At 41.6% G+C, this 24378-nt stretch overlaps 1 protein-coding gene across 2 annotated transcripts in view; it reads right to left on the reverse strand.

The window, feature by feature from the left end:
• Positions 1 to 24378, reverse strand: part of ARHGAP26 (Rho GTPase activating protein 26) — a 744136-nt gene that overhangs the window by 552120 nt on the left and 167638 nt on the right. For both annotated transcript variants that reach the window (XM_073620639.1, XM_073620638.1), the window contains exons 5-6: positions 22552 to 22653; positions 544 to 654 (exon numbers count right to left, since the gene is read on the reverse strand). In XM_073620639.1, the coding sequence (XP_073476740.1) occupies positions 544 to 654; positions 22552 to 22653 (213 nt within the window). The remainder of the gene's footprint in view (positions 1 to 543; positions 655 to 22551; positions 22654 to 24378) is intronic.

Here is a 24378-nt window from a genome sequence, read left to right on the forward strand (position 1 = left end):
ATAAATATTGTACTTAGATGCGCTTTTCTGTTTTTTCTCCAGATATCTCTGCAGCGGTGATCTTTTGGCACTGTGAGGGTTAAAATGAACAGCTGCAGCTGTGGCAGGCATACGTCAAGTGCCAACTATACCCTTTGCATCCCTTTGCTTCATTTATGGAATCTCTATTATCAGCTCCCACAATGAAAATCACTATGCATGCAGGAGGCAGACCTTTCATTCATCCACCCATCCTCCATTCATAGAGCACTTTTCATTGTGGCTTCCATGAATGGAGCACAGGGGCTGAAAGCGTAAGCATGATTGGCACTTGACAAATGCCTGTCATAGCGGCAGCTGTTCATTCTATTCCCGCAGCACCAAAAGATCACTGCTGCAGGGGTATATGGGGGCAAAAGACTTCAGAAATCAACCTAACATAGCAGCCGCCAGCAAATGGGACATACTTCAAGCATGGCCAGTACCGTCCCTATTTTCCAGTAAACATTTGTTTTGAGTGTAAAGTAATTAAGATACCAAGTCAAAAAAACGTCATAAACTTACCGGCTCCACAAATTCAAACATTTTCCTCTCTTGGACTTCATGCACTTTCAAAACATACTCCAGCGACACTTCATAGAAATGCTGCCTCATCTGATCCACTTGACTATCCGCCTATCAGGAAAAAAACAAACAAAAACAAATCAGTAATAACCAAAATCTAAAATTTGTGTTAAGAAAAAAAAAGCCAAAATGTAATTTAATAATGACATTATACTCACTCTAGATCGTATCTTTGTTACAGATATGAGAACTTCTATATGAGAACTATTCCTATAAAAGCACTTTGTTAATGATAACATACCCAACTGACTGTGCAGGCCACTATCATTTATATTCCAGCAATCTGAACAACAATATGCTACTGAAACATTAATATTTTATCTTACAGATACCCGTACTTTGAAAACAAATGTACAAGTAGGACATGGGGGGGCAACGATACCTGCTTTCTACAAGTACCGATATTTGTGCTCGCGTACTTGCCTATACCAATTACTGATGCCGTGCGGTGTGATTTGAGCGTATACAAAATGAATGGGCTCAAATTGCACTGCAAATAATCGCATGTGATTTGAACAGGGATGCGGTGCAATTCCAATCCAAATCACAAGCGTTTTCCCGCACGGCTCCTGTGTGAACCCAGGCTGAAATCACTATGACAAGCTTGGGTTCACACAGGAGCGGTGCGGAAAACGGCATGAGATTCAGCCAGGAATCGCACAAACCAAATGAGATTTTTTTGCAGAGCGATTTAAGCCCGTTCATTTTGTATGGGCTCAAATTGCACCACAAAAGTATCAGTTTTAGGTATCGGAGCATTTGCAGGAGTACAAGAACTTCTGCAAATGCTTAGTTCCGGCATAGATACCGTATCAGTGCAACCCTAGATAGGACCATGATTGAACTGTATGTAAATCATAACAAAAATTCTTATTTGCTTCCTTTTGGTTTGTTAAATATACCTCTAAAAGTGTTCAACTACATCTGTTTGATAAGTGTACGACAAAAAAAAAAAAAAATTTAATACTGTAAACTATAGCACACTCTTCCTCCCCCCCCCATGTTATGGACCTAGGAAATGAGAAAAGATTCAGTAGTTGTTAACACACTTCCTGCCTGCCAGCTCATGCACACTGCATCTCAAAGAAGCTCAAAGAAGCTGCTCTTTTACAGGCTCTTCAGTTTTTTTGAGCTCTCATTTTTTTCTGCCTGGAAACCCCCTCCATGTTAGCCAATGCATCCATGCACACTATGCCGTTTTCTGGAGTTTACAGGCATATGAGCTTACAGGCAGAAAACAAAACCCAAACTCACATTTTTGGAGAGGAGTTTGAGCAGAAAAAACACCTAAGCACCCGAAAACGCACATAAAAGCGAAAAAAAAAAGTGAAAAAAAAAAAAACACAAGCGATGGAAAAATGAGCTGAGGGGAAGGTTTGTTGAAAAAAACGCTTATGCTCACGAAAGCTCGAAAAAGTTTGAAAAAGCTAAAAAAATGTGCAAAAAAAACGCACGAAAGAGAACAAAAAAAGCACAAGCTTCTTCAAGCTTTTAGGCAGAGAAAAACAAGCTCAAATGCTTGTAAAAGCAACTTTTTTTTGAATTGCAGTGTGTTGTATGACTTGATCATAGCAGTCTTTGTAAAATAAATATGGGCAAGATGACAAAAACAGCTAATCTGGCTCAAGGAAAAGATGGTCAATGGGTAACTATTGTCAATATGTTAAATGCAATTCACTTGTATACGCAAATCACTAAAACTTCCTGTTTTGTGCCTTTCACTTTCAAGAACTAGAATAATTTTTTCCACTAGATGTCAGTGTCCGTTGATAGATTTCAGAAAGGACATGGACTGTTCAACAATCCCAGTCAATTGTAGTTATAAAATGAAAATGGATAATTAGCTTACAACTGGAAAAACATAATGACAAAAATGAATGATTATGAAAACAACCTATTCTGTAAATGTTTGCTGAGTAGCAGTAGCCAAGTTACTCTGCTTTCTTAATCATTTTCCTTGCCGTGGTATTCCTGCAAACGAAAATATATATTATGATGAGAGGCCTATCCCTGCATCATGATATATACACACACGAGGGGCGTTCAAGTAAACCAGGGATTTTCATTTTAAAGGTGTAAAAAGGGATACCAGTGTGGGGGTACTACACGCAGTAGTGACAAATGTGTCCTATTACTGATAGGCGCCAAGGTGAGAATGACAAAACGCAGGACTCACATTCGAGATGCAATTCACTTGAATGACACCTCAAATCGCGGTGTGGGTCTGCCACGATTGTCGCAAGATAAAACGTGTTGTAATCGTGGCAACCCACATCGCGGGACACAGGTCACCCACAAATAGTTCAGGAGCTACTTTTGGACGACATGCGTCCCGCGATGCGGGTTGCCAAGATTGCAGCGCGTTTTATCGCGCAACAATTGCGGCAGACCCACACTGCGATTTGAGGTGTCATTCAAGTGAATTGCATCTCAAATGCGAGTCCTGCGTTTTGTCATTTTCACCTTGGCGCCTATCAGTAATAGGACACATTTGACACTTATTACTGCGTACCGCGAGTTGGTGTCATTCAAATGAATGGCATCTCGAATGAGAGGCCCGCATTTTGTCATTCACATCTCATGCTGTAAAATCATGGGCAGATTCGCGGCTAATCTGCTGTAGAGTGAATGCAGCCTTATACAAAAAGTGTGAGAACTTATTGCAGAACGTGTGTGTGTGTGTGTGTGTGTGTGTGTGTGTGTGTGTAGATATATATCAATATTTTTCAAAGGAAAAAGATATCTAACTGAACTAACAGTCTCTTCTACCTCCGATGCAAACTCCTTGTCAGATGCTAATGCTGAATTCTCTTCCTCTTCCAGGTCAGAAACAGCCTGTGAACTAAAGGTTCCTGATACTAAGGGAGGTAGAGACCCAGCCGAAACTGAAGGCTTCTGAAATACAGCAACAGATTTTGAAGTGGAAGGAGATAGGCCTGCTAACATATTGTTAAAGGACTGAAAAGAAGCCAACAATTCTTTAAAGTGGCAACAGCTTGCATATAAAAGCTTCTTACAGCCATCAGGAAGCCTAGACCTACAGTTCCCACACTTTCTTAGGAGGATTGTCAGCCTAGGAAAAAACAGTGAGGGAAAAGCATATAAGGAAAATATTTTTGCACGAAATGTGACAAAAAACAACCAAATATCCCCCGCTCTGTTAGCTCTCATATATATGGTAAACAGGAGAAACACATACCTTAGGAGCAGCATTGGAATTGGAGGCAGCCGTTGGTTCAGTCTGAGCGGGTGCTCCATCTGCAGGGATTTCCTCAGCAGCCATGAGGGAAAACCCTTAGCAGACAGGGAAGGATGCTGTAAACAAGAAGCACCGATCCCTCGTGGCACCCCGCTAGGCCAAGAGCTTACCTGTGCCTCTAGCAGAGGTCCCCCAGACAGCTCATCCTCGCATGGCTACTCGGCGTCTGGAAATGTGTCCCGCCACTTCCGGTGCCATTTGCCATGTCACTGGAAGTACGTCATTCAACGCCATTTTGGTACACCTGGCGAGCAGAGCGGACACCAGGAAACCAACTCTTGCCCCTACGCCTCACCTGAGTCCACCCTGGCAGGACCTACTCCAGATCCAAGGACGCTGAGGAGTGGGAGTCGCCGGTTTAAAGTAAGAACGGCAAGTAACCCACAATAAACAGAAAAAAAGGGAACCCTTTTGGAAAAAGAAAAAATATAGCAGACATAGCCACCGCTTAGTCTAGCCATATACCGCAAGAGTGGGTCCACCAACCACAGTTACCATACCAATGGAAAAATCAAACGTTTCGGTGTGCACTCCTGGAGGGTCTGGAAACACAAAACAACTGAGGGTCAGAGGAAAGGGAGGGGCCTTTTAAATTGTGTCCGATTTGGGTTTCCTATAGAGGGCGGAGACAATCAGTTCTCAAGTAGCTGTCCTGGAAGATGAAGGGGGAAAAGGGGTATCGGTCAATCTCTAAGAGCCCTTTCACACTTGGGCGGGCGGCGGCGGTAAAACGCCGCTATTATTAGCGGCGTTTTACCGTCAGTATGCGGCCGCTAGCGGTGCGGTTTTACCCCCCGCTAGCGGCCAAGAAGGGGTTAAATACCACCGCAAAGCGCCTCTGCAGAGGCGCTTTGCCGGCGGTATAGCCGCGCCGTCCCATTGATTTCAATGGGCAGGAGCGGTAAAGGAGCGGTAGACACACCGCTCCTTCACCGCTCCGAAGATGCTGCTGGCAGGACTTTTTTTACCGTCCTGCCAGCGCATCGCTCCAGTGTGAAAGCCCTTGGGGCTTTCACACTGGAATGAAAGCAGCGGCACTTTCGGGGCGGTTTGCAGGCGCTATTATTAGCACAATAGCGCCTGCAAACCGTCCCAGTGTGAAAGGGCTCTAAGATTACATATATATATATATATATATACACATATATATACACACACACACATATACACATACATACACACACACATATATATATGTGTGTGTGTGTGTGTGTAATAAAGAATACTGTACTGTGCAACACACCATGCTAGGAAAATACCGATATTGACTTCACACATCTCTATTGGTTAATATAGCTAGTTTATTACTTATGCTTGTTTTTAATTGTCCCCCTCCTCTGTATCTCAATTAAGATGCCACTATCTCCACTTTCTTAGCTAGCGTAAAAAAAAAAAAAAAAAAAAAAAAACACCACAGTATATGTGTCTCTAATACATGCACACTTCCCCAGGTTTGACCAATCACTGTTGTTCAGCTCTCCCCTGGGTCACTAATTCAGCCCATTGCAACTACAGCTGGGGCGGAGCAATGATCTGTAAGGGTAACCTGGTAAGCTGAGTATATAGGGGTTTGGGGTACCCATTTTAAGACACAGTCACTTTGCCCTGCATAAAGTAAGTCTCCAGGAAAGATTCAAAGATTCCATGAACTCACACTGCACACAGAATACAACAATATACACTTGTGCTTGGCTACAAAAGAAAGAAAAAGTGGGGAATGATCAGTCTGGAATCAAATTCTTTATCACTTGGAATAAAGAAACTGTACAAGAGACACATGATTTTGTAAAGTTTCACTACAAAAATGTCAGCAGAAAGGGCCTTACCAGAGCAAAAATAATCGCAGGCTTAAAAGGATTAAAAAAAAACAGCCCAGTTTAACCCCAAATATGTCATTCGTAATAATGCTTAAAGAATGATAGCAAAATCCCCCTCTACAGTGAATGTAGAACAGACCTGAGGAATGCCAACTTCATGCCAATAACTTAACAAGGGATTATATCTAGTGCACTGTAAGTGTTCGGTGCTGTGACTTTCCCAGGAGAGATGAACAGGTGGCACTTACTCGGTACCAGCCTGAAAGGGTTTTCCTGCCAAGTCCATTGTACATTCCTTCCTGATGTCTATATAGACAAACACCCACATCTCTGCTTCCTGGGAAAGTATATAGACAGTGCTTCTAAATAAAGAAATTTGTTATGGGTATATTTCATGCTGCATCAAATTATCCATAAAATATTTTACATTTAAAGCTGCATAAATAAAGCCTAGAAGGCATCGTCTATAGCAAAAAGCTAAGCCAGCTCATGAGCATTCTCTACCGAAGGGTTTCTCAACCTTTTTTTGAACAAGGCACCCTTTTAAATTGTGCACAATCTTGAGGCACCTCATTCTAAAATGTAAAAAGTTTTAAAACGTTTTACATAATGTAGCAACATTCACACATGTAGGACACACAACGTTTGAGATGTTTTATTCTTTCCAAAGCAAATACACCTTTGAGCACAGGTACTGACTAGTATTCCAAGGTTTCTCTTCTCCCTTAGTTTTTCCCCCTCATTCAGTTAATGTGACCTCAGTGCTGACAGAGAGGGGCAGGGAAGGGCAGCGAGGTGCAGGCGCCCAACATTCTCCTCATCAGCCAATTACATCATTGGTTGTTGGGACACCGAGGGTTAGAAGGTTGTAATGGTGCACAATGAAGACATGTGGCTTTGTGTAACTATAAGGCAGAATTGATCCACCCACTGGCTTGTATACACTTTTTGAGAAATGTAGGCATTTTGCCAAGGCATCCCTAAAGAAACCCCTGGGCACCCTGGTTGAAAAAGGCTGCTCTAACACAACTACACGTCTTATATATATTACTAACTGGACAATCCTCTCAAGACTCTGCTTTGAAAATGTTATTGGTGGCTGTGGGGAAAAACTAAAGCCCCAAAATAGGGGCTTGGGGTTATGCAACATGCCTAATAGGGATAGCAAAGATTCTGTCCCCCAAAATTTCATTTTGTTAACCAGGGCAGAATGAAGGGAGGCAACACAAAATAATAGGATTCATCCATGCAAAAATCATAGAAAAGAGGATTATTACCCAGATAGCAAGTAATTGTGCTGGAAGTTTGAAATTGACTTGTTAAGCTATTCCTAGACTTGCCAGGCTTCACAAGTTTGTTGAACAATTGCAGCAAATCCACATTGCATGACTCCAAATCAACTTTCTTTGCAAACATTCTGCAAGTCTGCTGCACGTTCTGGTTCAGTTATGTTTTGTAATAGTCATCCCACCACAGGGGTCACTGTGGCTGAATTTTCATGCTGTAGACTTGCAGAGCTCTTGCTGTAGACTCACCACTGCAACTTTGCTCTTGCTAGAGACTTGCCACGCAAATTTGCTAAAAATTTGAACCGTGTAAACTAGAACTTTTGCTTCAAGTGCTCTGCAAGTGTACAACTTGCCAGTGAAAATGTGCAACAAGTTAACAGACTTACAATTCAACAATGCCACAAATTTGTGGCAAGTTATCCTTGATATCTGGGTAGTCATTCCCTCCGATTCCATTGTGTGGTATGTGTTAGCATACACATAGGTTAGATTGTAAGCTCTTATGAGCAGGGCTCTCTTAACCCTCTTGCATTTTGTTGTATTGTAACTATACTGTGCCCCTTAAGATTGTAAAGAGCTGCGCAGTGTTAGTGCTATATAAATCCTGGATAGAATATCCTGGCTATAAATCCGGCTAAAAATTATTTAAAGTGTTTGTTACACTAACATTTTATATTCCCAATATTTGCCTGCTGTATCAGGTACTTGTATGAAAAAGTATCATGTTCTCTTTGTATCCCTTTCTTTGTGTGAAATCCTTGTTATTTCTGACATTTCCTCTGCTTTCCTAATAAAAAAAACTAACCATACTAAGCAGGAGAGCACAGTGTGGTCAGTTCCCTAGCTATGCTTGGAACTCAGCCTGCTCTCCTCCAATGATCAGGCTTGTCCTGACACACCTCCCCTGAACAGTCTTTCACTGGAAAGATCCGTGTGCTGCTGCTTCACCTCCCCCAGCTCTTATGCAGCTGAGAACAGAGGGAATGAGATCACCTATAGAAAAGGGAAAAGGGTATTGATGTTTTTTTAACAGCTATACACAAATGTTTTGCCTTTTATTTATATTTTAAACTGAATGGATTGTTTTACAAGGTGATCGTTTACAATCACTTTAAATACAATGTGAAAATGAATATAAAGATTTTACATCTTGACCATAGATTTGCTTTAAAAAGCACTGCCCTAAATGCAAGGCATGGCTGACCTGTGTTGTTGGTGTGTGGCATCCTTTCACTATAGAGCTGTACAAATGCTCTCATGCACTTACACAGAAAATAAAACACAATCAGTATTAGTATAACACACACACACACACAAAGGGCTTGTTCACACTTGACTAAATTTGTAACGCTTAACAAACGCTCCTATAGCGTTAGACTGGCGTTAATGAGCTTTAGTATGGGCGTTAGACTGGCATTTTTCAAGCATTAAAGTGGTTGTAAACACAATAAAAAAAATAAAATAACCCTGCAAGACCTAGGCATAATGCGCTAGTATGCATGGCATACTAGCGCATTATGAAATACTCACCTTAGATAAAAGCCCACGCAGCAGTCCCCGAACACAGCTCCAGGCGACATTGTTCCTGGAGTTACTTCCGGATATCGCGGACTCCGGCATGTGCGCGGGAGCCGCCGGTAACGGCACACTAACTGAAGCAATGGCACAAAGTAGCTTTGCTTCAGTGCTCATGTGCCGATTGAGTCACCACATGCTGATACAGGGGATATCTCCTAAACTGTGCAGGTTTAGGAGATATCTGGGGTAGCTACAGGCAAGCCTTATTATAGACTTACCTGTAGTAAAAAGTGAATTGTAAGGGTTTACAACCACTTTAATGACTAGTTAAAAATGAAATCCAAACACCCTATAGGCAGTTTTGATTTGTTTGATGAGCGTTAAGCCACATTAAAACCGCTCCACAAATGCCTATTCCATTGCAGTCAATAAACTAATCTTAAACAAAATTCTTCAAAGTGTAACTGTTTCACTAAAAAGTAGCGCTGTGATATATGAATGTGTATACTTCGTGAAAAAAAAAAAAACACAAAATAAATAAGAATGCAATTAAATTAGTGTTATTCCATAAAACAATTCAAAAGTAAGTTCACAATAAACACCCACCCAGTAGTGAATGGGCTGCTAAAGTCCACCAAAGTGCTTCTGCTGTTTAACCACTTAAAGCCCCGGATCATTTGGTTATCCAAAGACCAGAGCACTTTTTGCGATTCTGCACTGCGTCGCTTTAACTGACAATTGCGCGGTCGTGCGACGTGGCTCCCAAACAAAATTGGCGTCCTTTTTTCCCCACAAATAGAGCTTTCTTTTTGTGGTATTTGATCACCTCTGCGGTTTTTATTTTTTGCGCTATAAACAAAAAAAGAGCGACAATTTTGAAAAAAACGCATTATTTTTTACTTTTTGCTATAATAAATATCCCTAAAAAATATATAAAAAAAACTTTTTTTCCTCAGTTTAGGCCGACACGTATTCTTCTACATATTTTTGGTAAAAAAAAAAAAAAATCGCAATAAGCGTTTATTGATTGGTTTGCACAAAAGTTATAGCGTCTACAAAATAGGGGATAGTTTTATGGCATTTTTATTAATCATTTTTTTTTACTAGTAATGGCGGCGATCAGCGATTTTTATCGTGACTGCGACATTATGGCGGACAGATCGGACACTTCTGGCGCTATTTTGGGACCATTCAGATTTATACAGCGATCAGTGCGATTAAAAATGCATTGATTACTGTGTAAATGTGACTGGTAGTGAAGGGGTTAAGCAGGAGGGGGCGCTGCAGGGGTTAAGTGTGTCCTAGGGAGTGATTCTAACTGTAGGGGGGATGGGCTACATGTGACATGACACAGATCACCACTCCCGATCACAGGGAGCTGTGATCAGTGTCAGTATCATTAGGCAGAACGGGGAAATGCTTGTTTATATCAGCATTTCCCCATTCTTCCTCTCCGTGAGACGATCGCGGGGAGTCCCGCGGACATAGAGTCCGTGGGACCCGCGATCACACTCACGGAGCTCGCGGTAGGGTGGCGTGCATGCGTCCACGCGGCAGCAAATTTAAAGAGACGTAGCTGTACGCCCATTTGCCTGTCCGTGCCATTCTGCCGACGTCAATGTTCGTGCGGCGGTCGGCAAGCGGTTAAAACACACTGATTCAATCTTCTCCAACATAGATGCCTTTAAATAAACCCCCCCCCCTCGTGTGCATAGGTGATCCCTCTCCCCAACAGGAAAGAACTCACCAAAATGATATGCCTCCCACTCTCATGGTTGGCAAAAATTGCTCTATATTTCAATGCATCGATTCTTGTCTCATGTGGATATTATTGCATGCCTCCACACGGTTTGGTAAATGGCCAGATGTCATATAAGAGAAAAGTTAGAGAAGATTGAATCATTGTGATTTAAACAGCAGAAGCACTTTGGTGGACTTTAGCATCACAATCACTGGGTGGATGTTTATTGTGGACTTACTTTTGAATTGCTTTATGGAACAAAACAAATTTAATTGTATTATTATTTGTTTATTTAGTTTTTTTCACCAAGTATTCCCCATTTTTTATATCACAGCACTACTTTCAAGTAAAACAGTTACACTTTGAAGAATTTTGTTTATATTTGTAGTATATATGGTGGCAGCAGTGAAATATATTTAAATTTGAGATACTAGGACACAATTTGGATAGAAGTAAATTGCAACGGTTTTCTTTATAACGCAGAGAGTTATAAACTGAATCTCAGTAATAAAACTAAATCTTAATGCCCAGCTATTGCTTGCCGGATCATTTGCAAAGAGTTACCATAGACTTGAAAAGGAGGTGTTGAAAGGCTTCAAACGCCTCCTGACTTGACACGAAGCTTCAATTTTAAAGCAACGCTAACGCTTCAAGTTTTGATAGTGTGAACAGCACTGTATGCTGTCCATTGTATCATTTGCATAAGCGTTTGAGGGGGTTTTTAATAGAAAAGTAAAAGGTTTTTGGTTTTTCTTCAGTTTCATACTTACCTAGATGGATGCAGAATCGGTCCAATGCTGTATCTGTCCCCGACTGTCAAATCAGCAGCTCTCCGCTCTGCTCCTCCTCGCTCATTGGAGCACTGAGCTGTAGAGGGTCGGGGAGCAGCCGTCTCAGCCTCTCAGGGGCTCACTGAGAGGCTGAGATGGGTGTCAGTCCAGGCAGATCCCGACGTTGTCACGATGATATGGTGCCTGGACTGATTCCTGTGTCGTCAGCAGAGAGCAGCTCTCTGCTGAAAACAGGTCACAGGAGTGCAAAACGGGTTGGACTCCTGTGATGAGCACTAGCAGGGGAAGACACCCCCTACCGGACCTGCATATTCGAAGGGTTATACCTAGGAATCAGCCACCATGGGACTGTATTTGGATATTTATCCTTAAGGCATGCAGCCGGCATACTACAGGTTCTAACAAACATTCCTCCCTAGTTGGCTCACTTTTGATTCTTTGATACCGTCAACACAATAAACGCATTACTTTTATATAGTTTTGGTCTGATGCATACGAAAATACGCCTTCTGATTTTTGGGGGCCATGGGTGCTACCTGAACACAAAGTCATTCCGTTAGAATCCATACATATACAAAACACTTACAACTCTCAAATCCCTGATGAAGGTACCAGAATACCAGAAACGCGTTGGGTATTGAGGTACACTACCCCTACGAGAGTACAACCACTATTTTCACCTTATATATATTTACTGTTTTGATCCTGTATCAATTATGTATGGAATGGTTTTATTCTGTGTGTTATAGACGCTTTCACGTCTTTAAGTATATCAATAAAACATATAATTTTTTTACTTCAAGAGGTGGTGGTCTGTCAAAGTCCCAACTAAGGGGGATCTTTCTTCTTTCTATGGTTTATCATGTAAGGGAAGGGACCACCATGCTCTATACTTGTTATGATGGAAGCCCCCTTCTTGTTTCATAGGAGAAGCCCAGCCTGGACTTCTCCTTTAACGCCTCTCAAATGCCCGCTTTTAAATGCCACAAGAATTCCACATTGCTAGAAACAGGGGTTCTAATAAACACAATAATCTCTAATTTACCTCTGAGGCTCCAAGGCTGGCCCTCATGACCATGGCTTAGAAGATGTCACTTTGTAAATATTTTTCCCCTCTCTACTTTCACCAACTGATTTTTGAGAATAGTGTTGTACCACATATAGTATGATAGATGTCTATTACGGTTACCATGTACAAAAATTGGTGATTCATAAACATCTGGTGTTAGTTTGGTGAGGTCCTGTATCAGCATCTAGCTGTACATCAAAAACTGAAGGTCAACTGCATCTAATGCCGTGTACACACGACCAGACTTTTCGACCAAACTGGTCCGACGGAACGAATCCGTCTGACAATTCGATCGTGTGTGGGCTTCATCGGACCTTTTCTGTTGAAAAATCTGTCGGACTTTAGAAATAGAACATGTTTCAAATCTTTCCGATAGACTCGAGTCCGATCGAAAAATACATTCGTCTGTATGCTAGTCCGACGGACAAAAAAAGGACGCTAGGGTAGCTACTGGCTATGAACTTCCTTATTCTAGTCCCTTTGTATGTCATCAGGTTCAAAACGATCGGACTTTGGTGTGATCATGTGTAGGCAAGTCCATTTCGTTGGAACTCCGTCGAAAAGTCCTTCGGAGTTCAGTCCAACGAAAAGTCTGGTCATGTGTACACAGCATTAAGGATTTTGTATAACAGTCTAAACAGATCCCAAATCCAGTCACGATGTGATGCACAAGTTTTATGAAGTAAAAACGTAATTTTTCCTGTCCTGAGCGTAAAACCAAATCCTTTTTTCTATCTGTGCTTCACACACTCCCCCTCCCAGACACTGCAGCTCATAATGGGAGGGTTTCTACAGCAGAGGCAGGGCTGTCAATCCAGGAATCAGTGGGAAAGACTAGGTGTTGGCCAGGTACAGTGCCTTGAAAAAGTATTCATACCCCTTTACATTTTCCACACTTTGTCATGTTACAACCAAAAATATAAATGTATTTTATTGGGATTTTATGTGATAGACCAACACAAAGTGGCACATAATTGTGAAGTGGAAGGAAAATGATAAATGGTTTTCAAAATTCTTTACAAATAATTATCTGAAAAGTGCGGCGTGCATTTGTATTCAGCCCCCCTGAGCCAATACTTTGTAGAACCACCTTTCACTGCAATTACAGCTGCAAATCTTTTTGGGTATGTATCTACCAGCTTTGCACTAGAGAGTGACATGTTTGCCCATTCTTATTTGCAAAATAGCTCAAGCTCTGTCAGACTGGATGGAGAGCGTCTGTGACCAGCAATTTTCAAGTCACAGATTCTCAACTGGATTTAGGTCTGGACGTTGGATAGTTTTAGACAAAATGCCTCTTTGTCTCAAACAGCAAGTAAGGTTGCTTTCACACTGCTTCATTTGCCGTGTTTCTGGTGTGTTTTGCACCTGTGACTCAAAAACACACCAAAAACCCAACTGCAGGTGCATTTTCCATACCCTTCAATGGGGAGGTGTGTTTTTTTTTTTGTTTTGTTTTTTTACTGCAACAAAAATGCAGGATGCAGGACTTTTAAAAACGCAACTGACTGGTGTGAAGAGTTCCATAGGATTTAATGGTCATGAATTTGTCTTCCGCTTTTGATCTGATCAGTGTAAAAGAAACCCAATTCAAGCTGTGCAAAATAAAGATAACAATGCATAAACAGATGAAACGTTCAGTAAAAACCGATCACTAGAGCCAGAGATTTAGGCAGGTGAGATAATAAGGAAAGTTTAACCTTTCCTGTGAAAGGCACACTTGGCCCCAAAGCCTCCTACCTACTGAACAATGAAAATGCCATTAAATGAACCAATCGGGATATTTAGGGCACTTTCACACTGGAGCCTTGGGGGGCGTCGGCGGTAAAGCGCCGCCATTTTTAGTGGCGCTTTACCATCGTTTTAGCGGCACTTTTCGGCCGCTAGCTGGGTGCTTTTATCCCCAGCTAGCAGCCGAAAAAGGGTTAAAAGCGCCCGCAAAGCGCCGCTGCCCATTGATTTCAATGGGCAGGGGAGCTTTAGGAGAGGTGTATACACCACTGCAAACATGCTGCTCGCAGGACTTTTTTTTTTTTTTTTTTTAACATCCGCAAGCGCACCGCTCCAGTGTGACAGGACAGGCGCTTTACAGGTGCTATTTCTAGCGCTATAGCGCCTGTAAAGCGCCTCAGTGTGAAAGTGGCCTTAGGAAGAAGGGATGGGGGCACAGGCCCAACTCTTAGGGAAAAACAGGTTTCAACTCATAATATCTGGATCTATTGATTATTTATGACGGCATTCAAAGAGGGTACCTTATGCTTATGCAGTATTTCCATTATATGCTCAGTTTGGGTTTGTGAAAAGTTATTTGAAGATTTGTTATCCCCAAAGTTTTAAACATAAACTTACAATAACTTACTATAACTAACGTGACTTGGTCGATGAGGACTGGTAAACAGGAAGTTATATTAGAGATAAACTTCCTGTTTCCTGGTTATACGGTCTCCCAAGCTGCTGTCCAGATGCAGCCAAGATCAGATAAATTATGAACTCTGGAAGAGGTAGTAATATAAAATCTGCATGATAGCCTGTCTTTAGTATCCTTGTATTTACATTTATCCTGCTATTTCACTACAGGACCAAAGCATCTCATAATCTCACTCCTTTTCAGTATACAGAAATCAAAAGTAGCACACTGCTCTTCATATTATCCCCCCTTTGGCAGAAAAATTACAGCAGAAAGGCAACACAAAGAAACAAGCATTTGGCGTTTCTTAAATGTTTGTTTAACCCATTTAGTATGGTGTGTCTTCAGTAAGCATACATTTTATTACATTTTTGCAGTGTTTACTTAGATTAAACCTTTTCTTATAGAAATTAAATATCTGCCATTGCTAGTCTTCTTCTGAAAATGCAAATCGAAATTACGGGGAGTTTATTTTTTTCTATGGGTTGGTGGAGACATGGACTTCTATTGTGAGAAGGAGACATAGGGGGTTATTTACGAAAGGCAAATCCACCTTGCACTGCAAGTGCACTTGAAAGTGCAGTCGCTCTAAATCTAAGGGGTAGATCTGAAATGAGGGGAAGCTCTGCTGATTTAATCATCCAATCATGTACAAGCTAAAATGCTGTTTTTTATTTTCCTTGCATGTCCCCCTCGGATCTACAGCGACTTTACTTCCAAGTGCACTTTCAGTGCAAAGTGGATTTTCATTTAGTAAATAACCCCCATAGAGCCAATTAGTGTGAAGCACAGCAAACCAGAAAGCAACACCTGCATATATAAGGAGGAAATATGGCTACCCCCACACCTACATAATTAATTGCATACTATATTTAGACACAAGGTTTTGAATCATTTACAGAAACATGCCAATGTCTTTTACATGTATAACTTAAAGCGGTTGTGTAGCTTTCAGTGGGCTTGCCACCTGCTATAATTCAGGTAAACATTGTTAGTAGTTAACTTCGTTCGTGACGCTTACCCATTGACTTGAATGTGTAGCGTTCGCTGGGCTTGCTGCCTGCCAATCGCTTTAAGTTGGGTCAACTGTGCCGCGGGTGCTAAAGTGAAGCACTGTGGCGGCCTTGGCATGTAAACAACCCCATCCACTGCCCATTGCAGCCTGAGGAGGGGGCAGTTGGCAGGTGGCAAAAACATGGCTCAACCGCACATTTTTGCGGCCCTCCAACCACAAAAGAAGCCTAAAAAATAACAACAAAAAATTAAAACACTGTGCCTGACTGAATGGTCTCAGTCTACATTTCCCCACGGCAACCAATGGGATTCTCACAATCCTTTTACCAAACTGCAAAAAGAGCTTTTGACTGGACTGCTGGCATGCAAGCATCTGATAACAGGATCTTAGTAGGTATGCTCAATGATGGAGGGCTACGACCGTGCAGGTATCATGGGATATCATCATGGGCCACATTCCACTTGGTCACTGGTAGGAGACTTAGGCACATCTCAAAAAAGGTGAGGTGGAACTAAAGCTTTTCATTATGTTAGGTTGGCCCTCGCCATAAGGTGCTTTTATGCACACCATATGTGCACAATGTGGCAAATATACCTGCCAGGGTGCCCTCCTCCAACGAGGCAACACTCACAACCCCCCATTGTTGCTTTGTTGCGGCCTCTGACATCTTCATCTGATCTTCTTCTGGGTTCTGCAGCTTTGTCCCGAATGATGTACCTTGCACTCATGCCAATGGAAGCGAGTTAAATCATTCTAGCATCCAAGGAATCCTGAGATTGTTCACTGAACTGCACATGAACGGCTAATTGAGTTAATTACTAGCAGGTAGGACAGAAGCTTTCACGGCAGAAGAGACATGCAGAGTCAGTAAAATTGCTGTCTGGGTGCACCAAAAACTAATGATCATTGAAAAAGTATATACGGGCAGTTTTTGTCCCTCCTCCTCCCTATCCACATTTTAATTTTGTGTAATAAATATATATATATATATATATATATATATATATATATATATATATATATATATATATATATATATATATATATTATTTTTTTTATAACCTTTACTGACAATAAAAGACAGGAAAATATTTTTACAAATGAATAAAAATGATTCCTCCAGTAACATTCTTGACTATGATAAGAGAATAATAATTTTACCGTACTACACGTAATATTTGAAATGGCCGCTAGATGGTGCCAATGCTTCTCATGATATACTACACAGAAATGACAGCTGGAATTAGTCATCTAAATTAAAGCTGACATCACATTTAACTTGATTTTAGGAATTGGGGATAATTTTATAATTTTTCTTCTTTAGACAGTGAACTGCTGTTCCACACACTTGCTATATATATTTTTTATTTAATTTGAAAGGAGAAAATAGTAATAAATCCAAAAATGAATTAAACTTAACCATGCAATTAGGATGCCCCAGACATTGGTCTGGACTGTATCTATGGCAGCCATTTAGGTAGATGGTGTTACATCACAAAACTCAATATAATTTGAGATTATTTAATACCCAAAACAAACAGAATGCATGTGCAATAACTTACAGAAACCAGTCGAAGGTTGGGTTTAATTCGCTGAAATGTCAATTGTGATTGCTTGTCTAATGTACACCAAGGGTGTTTACACTATTATATGAAATGGTTTTGGCTTTGAAATAAAGATTTTGATACGGAATTCAGGAATCGGTCGGTATCTTGCTGACTGCAGGGGTGCAAGGTTTTGCTATGCAGGACAAACAAGCCTGTATCTACATAGACATGTCTATGTTTCCATTGGATTTGCTTCAGCTATATAAAAAGGGAGGAAGAAAAGGCACCGAAGAGGACAAAAATGATCGTTTCCCAGCTTGACGCTGGAAAATCAGCAAGAAAAAAGTCAGTTGTATCATAACGACAAAAATATGAATGGGATTAGTGTATTCTATATGGTAAAGGTGAGATAAGTAACAGAATGTTAACCACCACCCTGTTTGTGCATATGGGTGTTTCCTGCCACTGTCCTTATCAGAACAGCAAAGAGAAATGAGGAGTATAATACACAACGCCTATATTAAAGACAGAAGTGCCCTCCATGTATGTGCATGTAGTGTATGTATTAAAAAAAAATTATCGCTGAATAAAAAAAAAAAAAAAAAAAAGAAAAAAGCAATACAGCAATCTTTTCAGGCTTGATAAAAGGCATAAAACACTTACTGTATTACTATACTGCTTTTTTTAAACCCTGCTGAGCAATAAATATTGCCTCTGTGATGCAACTCCTTGTTTTTCTTTTTCTTAGTTTTGGTAGTTTTTGGGGAGTTACCAGGATGCTTGCATGGTAAAAGGATCGCAAGCATACAGGTAAAAGATTGACTTGTGTTGGTGCTGTTCACCCACATACAGCAAATGGTGCGTTTGAGTGTGTATGCATACATACACTACACATATATACACTATATTACCAAAAGTATTGGGACGCCTGCCTTTACACAAACAGGGTTCAATATTTAGTTGTCCCACCCCTTTGCAGCTATAACAGCTTCAACTCTTCTGGGAAAGCTGTCCACAAGGTTTAGGAGTGTGTCTATGGGAATGTTTGACCATTCTTCCAGAAGCGCATTTGTGAGGTCGGGCACCGATGTAAATGAGAAGGCCTGGCTCTCAGTCTCTGCTCGAATCCATCCCAAAGGAGTTCTATCAGGTTGAGTTCAGGACTCTGTACAGGCCAGTCAAGTTCCTCCACCCCAAACTCGCTCATCCATGTCTTTATGGACCTTTGCTTGCTGCAAGAATGGCCAATATTCACCATAGACACACTCCTAAACCTTGTGGACAGCCTTACCAGAAGAGTTAAAGCTGTTATAGCTGCAAAAGTGGGCCAACTCAATATTGAACCCTACGGGCTAAGACCGAGATGCCATTAAAATTAATATGCAGACATACACACATACGGTACTGTCTTAGGAAGGTGTGAAAAAATGCTGTAAATTTAAGAAATAGAAAGGGTTAATAGTTTATTTTTATCATTTAACAAAATGGAAAGTAAACGAACAGAAGAAAAATCCAAATTAAAATTTGGTGTGACCACACTTTGCCTTCAAAACAGCATCAATTCGTCTAGCTACACTTGCACACAATTTGTGAGGGAACTTGGCAGGCAGGTTCTTCCAAATATCTTGGGGAACCAAGCACAGATCTTCTTTTGATGTATGCTGCCTTAAACCCTTCTATCTGTTTTTGAAATCCCAGACAGACTTGATGATGTTGAAATCAGGGCTCTGTGGGGGCCAAACCATCACTTCCAGGACTTCTTGTTCTTCTTTACACTGAAGATGGTTCTTAATGACATTGGCTGTATGTTTAGGATCATTGTTGTGCTGAAGAATACATTTGGGGCTAATCACAAACTTCCCTGATGGTATGGCATGATGTATAGGTATCTGCCTGTATTTCTCAGCATTGAGGACACCATTGATCCTGAACAAATCTCCAACTCCATTTGCGAAAATGCAGCCCCAAACTTGCAAGGAACCTCCACCATGCTTCACTGTTGCCTGCAGACGCTCATTATTGTAATGTTCTCCAGCCCTTCTGCTAATAAACTGCCTTCCACTACAGCCAAATATTTCAAATGTTGACTAATCAGTCCAGAGCACCTGCTGCCATTTTTCTGCACCCAGTTCCTATGTTGTCATGCATAGTTGAGTCACTTAGCCTTGTTTCCATGTCCTAAGCATGAAAACATAGGAATTGGGGTGCAGAAAAATGGCAGCAGATGCTCCGGACTGACGAGTCAAAATTTAAAATGTTTGAGAACAACTTATAGAATTGTATTTCATTTTCTATCTGAGCAGGCCTAACTTTAACTATTTCATGGGTGCATAAGTACATGCAAGTCGAAGCCTGCACAGTCCCCTGGATCCTAAGCCCAGACTGTACATAGGGCCTGAATTTCTCTAAGAATTAAACAGGTTAACACAGATTCTAAGAGTACGCACTCCAGCACTGTGTTTATTTTCTTACTACTTTTTAGGCCAAGACAGGCCCACTGTTAAATTTCCCCTCCGTTTTCACTGCAAATTTCCTAGGTAGCGGTTCAGCTGCGATTTTAGATGCGGTTCAGACGCAAATTTTTGGAGCCGGCGGCCACAGGCGTCTTTAACATTAGCTGGTTGTTATGGAACGGGCCAGGATGACTCATCAGCTGTCGGCGGGATTCCCTGCTGACAACTGAATCTAAAAAGAAAACATTGCCAGCAATAAAAAAAATCATTAATGTGGATGTAAACCCAATGTCATCTTTTCTAAACTATTGCCATAGGGGTTATCTATAAGGATATTAGGGGTGTTGAATTTAATCGCAGCATCGATGCATCGCGATTCGGCCGCCTGTGATTCGGCATCGATGTTGCGACCGACATAATCGATTTCGGGGTGGCGTTATCTGCATGCCGCGCTGTGCCCTGCCTCTCTGGACTGAGCCAAACTGAGCCGAGGACGTTAGCCGCGCCCTCATTTCCTGCCTCCCACTGACGTCATCCCCAGCCGCGTCGCTGTGTGTTTAGCTGGATTACTACAGGAGAGACATGTGGAGCACTGGAGCGAGTGTCCCCGACTCCCGGTCTCCAGAGACTCCTCCTCGACTGTCACATAGGCTGCTGCGGGTCATCTAAGCCAGCGGCCCGCACTTGTCCCCCTCATAACAGGCTGCTGCGGGCAGTGAGAGACCTGAGCGAGCCAGAAGAACACTGGATGGCCACGCTTGTCCTCCTCACAGGCTGCAGGGAGAAACCAGTGCACACTGTCATCAACATCATCAGGTACTTAAAGACACATATCTGATGCACCATTATGTACAAATTTTTCATGAATTATGGTTTATGCATGTCTTATTATGTTAGTGATTGATTCACATCAAAATTTCATTGATACCTTTTTTTTGTATGATTTATGGTTTTGCTGATAATTGACCCCACACATGCAGCCATGAATTGCATGTGTGGGGCAGTGATGAAGAAAACCATAAATCATACAAAAAAAAAAAAAGTATCAATGAAGTTGTGATATGAATCAATCACTAACATAATAAGACATGCATAAACCATAATTCATTAAATGGCATACATTGTCATTTGGGGGACATTATAGGGACATTGTCCGCAGTCTCGGACCCTCCCTTGTACCACTGTCCGCAGTCTCTGTCCATCTCTTGTATCATGCCCGCAATCTCTGACCCTCTCTTGTATCATGTCCGCAGTCTCTGACCATCTCTTGTATCATGTCTGCAATCTCTGACCCTCTCTTGTATCATGTCTGCAGTCTCTGACCATCTCCTGCAACATGTTTGCAGTCTCTGACCATCTCCTGCAACATGTCTACAGTCTCTGACCATCTCCTGTAGCATGTCTGCCGTCTCTGACCATCTCCTGTAGCATGTCTGCAGTCTCTGACCATCTCCTGTAGCATGTCTGCAGTCTCTGACCATCTCCTGTAGCATGTCTGCAGTCTCTGACCATCTCCTGTAGCATGTCTGCAGTCTCTGACCATCTCCTGTAGCATGTCTGCAGTCTCTGACCATCTCCTGTAGCATGTCTGCAGTCTCTGACCATCTCCTGTAGCATGTCTGCAGTCTCTGACCATCTCCTGTAGCATGTCTGCAGTCTCTGACCATCTCCTGTAGCATGTCTGCAGTCTCTGACCATCTCCTGTAGCATGTCTGCAGTCTCTGACCATCTCCTGTAGCATGTCTGCAGTCTCTGACCATCTCCTGTAGCATGTCTGCAGTCTGATCATCTCCTGTACCACGTCTGCAGTCTCTGACCATCTCCTGTAGTTATTTGGAGGCAGTCTGGAGCTTCTCTTTAAGTTGTCTGCTGTGTCTACACTTAGCTACATGCAGGGAGTGTTGTCTTTTTTTTTTTTAAGAATAGATAAAATTTAAAAAATGTAGTTCTTCTGACTGCTTGAATTTTGTGGATGAAAACTGTGCGCAGTAATCGTGATGCATCGCGAAATCGAATCATGGACAGGATAATCGTAATCGAAACAAATCGTGAGGCCAGTAAAGATGCGCACCCCTAAAGGATATACATGCCTCCTGCATGTATCTTTACCTGTCAAATGTCTCCCCTCTGTCTGTTATGAGACCCGAAAAACTGCAGATTCTGTGGGTGGGTCTGCTGTCTGGAGCTCGGTGGGTGGAGTCGTGATGTCAGTAGACTCCCCGCCCACTTCTACACTCCCCTTGTCAATATGCATTTTCTCCTGTGTATTTCTAACACTGAACTTCTGCTATGATCTCTAACATCCAGTGAAAAGACAGGAAAGTAACCACACATCAGTGTATTGGCAACACTGTGGCAGTTTTTTTGTTTGCTTTTTCACTATCCATTCATTTCTTGGCAAAATATCTTTTATAAGTCCAAGTGCTACCATTGGTAAATTGAGGGGGGATGGACACCACGTGTTTTTGTTTTTTTGTTTTTTTAATTTTTTAAATATGCGTACCAGACCCAAAAGGGCTGGTAGGGTCCCCACCCTGATTTTTTTTTCGGGTTCGAATCAGTGTTCAAAACTGATCCAATGTGCGATTCAGATGTGTTCCTATAGAAGGCATTAGCCTGGAATTTGCATCTTAACGGCACCACAGTGCACAAAAAACATGCAGGACTCTTTTTAAATTTGCAGTGAATTTGCACTGCCACTGCACCGCACATATGTGTACCGGCTCCATAGAAAGCCGGTTTAATTCACATGTCATGCGAACCAAAACGCATCCAATTCGCATATACGTGAACAGAGCCTAAGACACGCAGTAATACATTTACACAGAGAACAAAAAAACAAGAGAAATAATATGACAGGCAGGAAAGGAGCAATGAAAAGATGTAAGTGGTAAAGGGGGAGTCATGTGGTTTGGAACATCTTGTTACAGACAATTTGACTAAAGCTAGACCCACTATATGAACATACTATTTTGTGCATATGTACAATGAAATGGTAATTACAAAAAAAAAAATAACTGATGGAACTAGTCCACCCCTCACCTCGTGTAGTTGCACCTCTTTCTTTTTGGATGACAGGTTCATGTGCTTTTCCAGAACACTGCAATATTTTTCTGTCTCTTTGTCATACTTCTTCTTCACCTCCTGCATGAAACAGACCAAGTTTTACTGGCATAAAACATTTGACTGTTGAAATACTAATTTAAGGTTTCTCTAATTTTCTCCCAAGTCTGAAATTTTAAGGTCAGAACATTGAAACGTTTAATTTTTAAAGCCTAACGTAAATGAACTAACCCTACTGGGTAAGGTGCCCCCATCCAAATCCTGGAATTGATTTTCGGGTAGGGAGGAAGAAGTAGGGGAATGGGTCACTTTCAGATAGCAGGTGTTGTAGTGCCTCAGGTGTATGACATGATAATGATGCTTAGAGGTACCTAAAGGGGTTGTAAACCCTCTTTTTTTTTGTTTTTTTATTAAAATAACAAACATGTCATACTTACCTCCACTGTGCAGTTAGTTTTGCACAGAGAGGCCCCAGGTCTCCTCTTCTGGGGTCCCTCGGCGGCGCTGGTGGCTCCTTCCCGCATTGAGTGTCCACATTGGAGAAGCGCTCTCCTTGGTAAACACGTCCATTCACACAGAATGCAGACTTAGTCCCGCTCCCCAGCGCCATTGGATTTGATTGACAGCAACGGGAGCCAATGGCTGTGCCACTATCAATCTATCCAATCAGGACACGAGACACCAGCTAGAGGTGGTGTGCTCGTTCCTGGATGGATGACAGCATTCAGGTAAGTAAAACGGGGGGGGGGGCTGCAGTACTACAGAAGGTTTTTCACCTTGATGCATAGAATGCATTAAGCTGAAAAACCATGAGGGTTTACAACCCCTTTAAGGGCCCAGATTTCTCAGCTCCCCACCTACTGAAGAAGCCCAATAGGAGGGCGCAATGCATCTAGGAGAGTGGAGCTGAGCATGAGACGTCACGCCATCATCATGGTGGAGTTCTGAGTGGTGAGCTAGCTGCGAATTGTACCATGTGCACATAATTCTGTAAGTGCATTTTAATAGTAAGGGAAATGAAAGTCATTTTAAATGGAGAGCACTATGTTGTTGCCTTTGTGGTACTTATAATATACTGAGGAACGGGCGAGAGGAGATGGATTGAAGCTCCAGAGTCCCTGGAACGGAGAGGTGAGGAGATTTCTGCCTGGACTAAGGAATATCTGTCAGATGAGATTAACTAGATGAGCGTTTGATCATTTGCTGTGAGGTGAGCAGGCATTGCTATAGGTGTGGGATAAGCACTTGTCACAAGAAATTGGAAGAGATTGTGTTCACGGAGCACTGGGTGTTGAATTTTCTATTAAGTGAATGCACAATTGGACTGTCATTGGATTTATATATGTCAAAAGGACTTTAGTCTGTTTTTGATTATAGTTTAAATATATATTTCACTTTTTTTTTAGAGAGTGTGGCGCTTCACTACAATTGATGAGAGTGTAAAAAGAGCAAGTTCAAAATTATGTTTAGTGTCATACTAGACAAGCACTTATTTTTATAGCATGTACAACCATGAATGAAGAGCCGGAAATCATAATCCTATTTTATTGCAGCCCTAAAATAATGAAATAAAGTGGAAGAGAATATAAATGGACATTATGTATCATCACATGGGCAAACATGTAAAATAAATATACCAGTATGCATAGATATTTCTTAAGGTGGAAAACGCAGAAAAGCTGACATACGTCCTATTTAAATGTCATATCTACTTGCTTGAAAAACATGTAAAGCAGTGCAGGTCATCAAGTGTGTCCTTTGGTATAATCAAAAGGCCATGTAATATTTACATATGTTACAAGCTGT

Source organism: Aquarana catesbeiana, linkage group LG03 (genome assembly GCF_042186555.1).
Source record: "Aquarana catesbeiana isolate 2022-GZ linkage group LG03, ASM4218655v1, whole genome shotgun sequence".
Taxonomy (NCBI): Eukaryota; Metazoa; Chordata; class Amphibia; order Anura; family Ranidae; genus Aquarana; species Aquarana catesbeiana.